This window comes from Sardina pilchardus, chromosome 16 (assembly GCF_963854185.1).
Source record: "Sardina pilchardus chromosome 16, fSarPil1.1, whole genome shotgun sequence".
In the NCBI taxonomy this organism is placed as follows: domain Eukaryota; kingdom Metazoa; phylum Chordata; class Actinopteri; order Clupeiformes; family Clupeidae; genus Sardina; species Sardina pilchardus.
The window spans coordinates 32941637-32946636 of NC_085009.1; the positions used below are offsets into that span (position 1 = coordinate 32941637).

General features: G+C 45.2%; 1 protein-coding gene across 2 annotated transcripts in view; it reads right to left on the bottom strand.

The window, feature by feature from the left end:
- Window positions 1–5000, bottom strand: part of kcnip4a (potassium voltage-gated channel interacting protein 4a) — a 68901-nt gene that overhangs the window by 3793 nt on the left and 60108 nt on the right. For both annotated transcript variants that reach the window (XM_062516312.1, XM_062516311.1), the window contains exons 4-6: window positions 2647–2717; window positions 2189–2296; window positions 1443–1547 (exon numbers count right to left, since the gene is read on the bottom strand). In XM_062516312.1, the coding sequence (XP_062372296.1) occupies window positions 1443–1547; window positions 2189–2296; window positions 2647–2717 (284 nt within the window). The remainder of the gene's footprint in view (window positions 1–1442; window positions 1548–2188; window positions 2297–2646; window positions 2718–5000) is intronic.

Here is a 5000-nt window from a genome sequence, read left to right on the forward strand (position 1 = left end):
TGTAAGTGTGTGTTTGTCTCATCACACCCCTAGTGTGAATGTGTGTGTGTGTGTTTACACCCCTAGTGTGAGTGTGTGAGTGTGTGTTTACACCCCTAGTGTGAGTGTGTGTGTGTTTCCACCCCTAGTGTAAGTGTGTGTTTGTCTCATCACACCCCTAGTGTGAATGTGTGTGTGTGTGTGTGTTTCCACCCCTAGTGTGAGTGTGTGAGTGTGTGTTTACACCCCTGGTGTGAGTGTGTGTTTGTCTCATCACACCCCTAGTGTGAGTGTGTGTTTACACCCCTAGTGTAAGTGTGTGTGTGTGTGTGTGTGTTTACACCCCTAGTGTGAGTGTGTGTTTGTCTCATCACACCCCTAGTGTGAGTGTGTGTTTGTCTCATCACACCCCTAGTGTAAGTGTGTGTGAGTTCGTGTTTACACCCCTAGTGTGAGTGTGTGTTTGTCTCATCACACCCCTAGTGTGAGTGTGTGTTTACACCCCTAGTGTAAGTGTGTGTGTGTGTGTGTGTTTACACCCCTAGTGTGAGTGTGTGTTTGTCTCATCACACCCCTAGTGTGAGTGTGTGTTTGTCTCATCACACCCCTAGTGTAAGTGTGTGTGAGTGTGTGTTTACACCCCTAGTGTGAGTGTGTGTTTGTCTCATCACACCCCTAGTGTGAGTGTGTGTTTGTCTCATCACACCCCTAGTGTAAGTGTGTGTGAGTGTGTGTTTACACCCCTAGTGTGAGTGTGTGTTTGTCTCATCACACCCCTAGTGTGAGTGTGTGTTTACACCCCTAGTGTAAGTGTGTGTGTGTGTTTACACCCCTAGTGTAAGTGTGTGTTTACACCCCTAGTGTAAGTGTGTGTGTGTGTTTACACCCCTAGTGTGAGTGTGTGTTTGTCTCATCACACCCCTAGTGTAAGTGTGTGTGTGTGTTTACACCCCTAGTGTAAGTGTGTGTGTGTGTTTACACCCCTAGTGTAAGTGTGTGTTTACACCCCTAGTGTAAGTGTGTGTGTGTGTTTACACCCCTAGTGTGAGTGTGTGTTTGTCTCATCACACCCCTAGTGTAAGTGTGTGTGTGTGTTTACACCCCTAGTGTGAGTGTGTGTTCGTTATGTCTGGGCTGAGGAAAGATGAGATCTCAGGGTGAGAGGTGAGAGGTCAGGGGTGAGAGGTGAGAGGTCAGGGGTGAGGGGTGAGAGGTCAGAGGTCAAAGGTGAGAGGTCAGGGGTGAGAGGTCAGGGGTGAGAGGTGAGGGGTGAGGGGTGAGGGGTGAGGGGTGAGAGGTGAGGGGTGAGAGGTGAGAGGTGAGAGGTCAGGGGTGAGGGGTGAGGGGTCAGAGGTGAGAGGTGAGAGGTGAGGGGTGAGAGGTCAGGGGTGAGAGGTGAGGGGTGAGGGGTGAGGGGTCAGAGGTGAGAGGTGAGAGGTGAGAGGTGAGAGGTCAGGGGTCACCTGGAAGAAGATGTCGACGTGCTGTCGGGGCGTCTCCTCCTTGAGCAGCGGGTACGTCCACTTGCCCATCATATCATAGATGGCCTTTATGATGTCCAGCATCTCCTGCACACACACACACACACACACACACACACACACACACACGACATATGACATCATATCATAGATGGCCTTTATGATGTCCAGCATCTCCTGCACACACACACACACACACACACACAAACACACACACACACACACACACACACACGACATATGACATCATATCATAGATGGCCTTTATGATGTCCAGCATCTCCTGCACACACACACACACACACACACACACACACACACACACACACACGACATATGACATCATATCATAGATGGCCTTTATGATGTCCAGCATCTCCTGCACACACACACACACACACACACACACACACACACACACACACACGACATATGACATCATATCATAGATGGCCTTTATAATGTCCAGCATCTCTTGGAGTGTGTCTGTGTCTGTGTCTGTGTCTGTGTCTGTGTCTGTGTCTGTGTGTGTGTGTGTGTGTGTCTGTGTGTGTGTGTGAGCCTCTTTCGTGATGTATCCATCCTTGTTGATGTTGTACAGGTTAAACGCTCAGTGTGTGTATGTGTGTGTGTACAGTACCTCCTCTGAATGTATCTGTCCTTGTTGATGTCATAAAGGATAAACGCCCAGTGTGTGTGTGTGTGTGTGTGTGTCTGTGTGTGTGTACCTCTTTCGTGATGTATCCGTCCTTGTTGATGTCATAAAGGTTAAACGCCCAGTTGAGTTTCTCTTGAACTGAACCACGTAGGAGTATAGACAGGCCCAAGACAAAGTCCTGCACAACACACACACACACACACACACACATATTTAAGTGCACCACAGACACACACCTCTCAACAGAGAGTCCATTCACATGTATGTGAATATGATGTGTTCATGTGTGTGTATGTCTTCATGTGTGTGTATGTCTTCATGTGTGTGTGTGTATATGTCCGTGTGTGTGTGTGTGTGTGTGTGTGTGTGTGTGTGTGTGTGTGTGTGTGCGTGCGCATGTGTGTATGTGTTGATATCCGTGTGTATTCACATGTGTGTACATGGTCATATGTGTGTGTGCATGTGTTTGCATGTGCCTATGTGTAATATGTGTGTGTGTGTGTGTGTGTGTGTGCTTATTTCACTCACCTCAAAGCTCACACAGCCGTTGTGATCCGAGTCAAAGGCATTAAAGAGGAAGTGTGCATACATGGAGGCATCTGAAACACACACACACACACACACACACACACAGACACACACACAGACACACACACACACACACACACACACACACACACACACACACACACACACAGATGTCACACATATAATCCATGACCTCTGAGAAGCCTGCCTACGAAAAAGCTTTGGGAGTGAGAGCCTATGTGTGTGTGTGTGTGTGTGTGTGTGTGTGTGTGTGTGTGTGTGTGTGTGTGTGTGTTCATGTGTGTGTGTGTGTGTGTGTGTGTGTTCATGTGTGTGTGTGTGTGTGTGTGTGTGTGTGTATGTGTTCATGTGTGTGTGTGTGCTTTGTGAGTGAGAGCCTATGTGTGTGAATGAAGGCTGTAACAGTGAGCACATTAGAAAAGGCTTCTGTTGAGCCCACCAATAGAGTTCACAGGACTCTCGTTTGAGCCTAAATGAGCAGAAGCACTTTAGAGCAAGATGCGTTTGTGTCTGAAAGACACACACACACACACACACACACACACACACACAAACAGAGCGAGAGAGAGATGCTTTTGTGTCTGACAGGGAGCAGCTTTTGTATACTGTATTGTCAGCTTTCCATTTATTATGATAAAATAAAAAAGAGTATTCATCTGTCACTTCACACACATTTTGCACACACATTTCGCGCGCACACACACACACACACACACACACACTTTATATACATATATATTAAAAAGGAGACCAGACCTCTGTATCATGGTGCCATCAGTCAGAATTACAGCAAGTTAAACTGTGCAGTAGACTAAGGGCCAGATGTACTAAGAATAGCAAGTGTTTGTATGCACAGAATGGCAACGCTGTGCTTTGCAATATTGCGTGGAATGCACTAAGCTGTCACTTCATTACGTTAACAGCGTTCATCAACGCCCCGCCCCCTCTATAACGCCACACACACACACACACACCGTCCCAGCCCCCTCTATAACGCCACACACACACACACACACCGTCCCAGCCCCCTCTATAACGCCACACACACACACACACACACACCACCCCCCCCCCCCCCCCCTCTACAACGCCAATTGTGCGTGCACAGCTGAATCACAAGCGCAGTGGAATATTGCAACATTAAAAAGAATCAAAGTTTAGTGATCATACAAGATACAAAGAGATGTCAACGAGCAGCAACAGACAGAGTAGGCCTAGTAGTTCTACTAATCCACTTATAAAAAAACACTTGAACTATTTACTGCACTTACTGTAGACGAGAGCTATTACTTAATTAATACCTAGTCTAACAGATTGGGGAGTGTAGGCTATGTTGTGAAAGAGAAAATGTGAAATTAGAGAGGCAAACAAAAGTTAAGGTTACTTTTGACATAGTACAGTGAAGAAAACGGATGCTCTGAATACTGATTCAGCTGTCTCTGTAGTTTCTGTAGTAGACACATTTACCCGCAGTTTGGATTTCACCTGCTTTTAGCAGGCGCAAGTTTTTCAACGCAAAATAGACGTGCGCTGTTTTAATACATATGGCGGAATACTTCATACACAGAGAGATGGCATGTTAGCTACTGAGTAACACCTGTAAATATGCTAGTGAGTTATCGTCTGTAAATATGCTACTGAGTTAAAACCTGTAAATATGCTATTGAGTTAGCACCTGTAAATATGCTATTGAGCTAGCACCTGTAAATATGCTATTGAGTTAGCACCTGTACATATGCTACTGAGTTAAAACCTGTAAATATGCTAGTGAGTTAGCACCTGTATACTGTATATGCTAGTGAGTTAACACCTGTAAATATGCCACTGAGTTAGCAACTGTAAATATGCTATTGAGCTACAGTAACACCTGTAAATATGCTATTGAGTTAACACCTGTAAATATGCTACTAAGTTAGCACCTGTACATATGCTACCGAGTTAGCACCTGTAAATATGCTAGTGAGTTAACGCCTGTAAATATGCTAGTGAGTTAGCACCTGTAAATATGCTACTGAGTTAAAACCTGTAAATATGCTATTGAGTTAGCACCTGTAAATATGCTATTGAGCTAGCACCTGTAAATATGCTATTGAGTTAGCACCTGTACATATGCTACTGAGTTAAAACCTGTAAATATGCTAGTGAGTTAGCACCTGTATACTGTATATGCTAGTGAGTTAACACCTGTAAATATGCCACTGAGTTAGCAACTGTAAATATGCTATTGAGCTACAGTAACACCTGTAAATATGCTATTGAGTTAACACCTGTAAATATGCTACTAAGTTAGCACCTGTACATATGCTACCGAGTTAGCACCTGTAAATATGCTA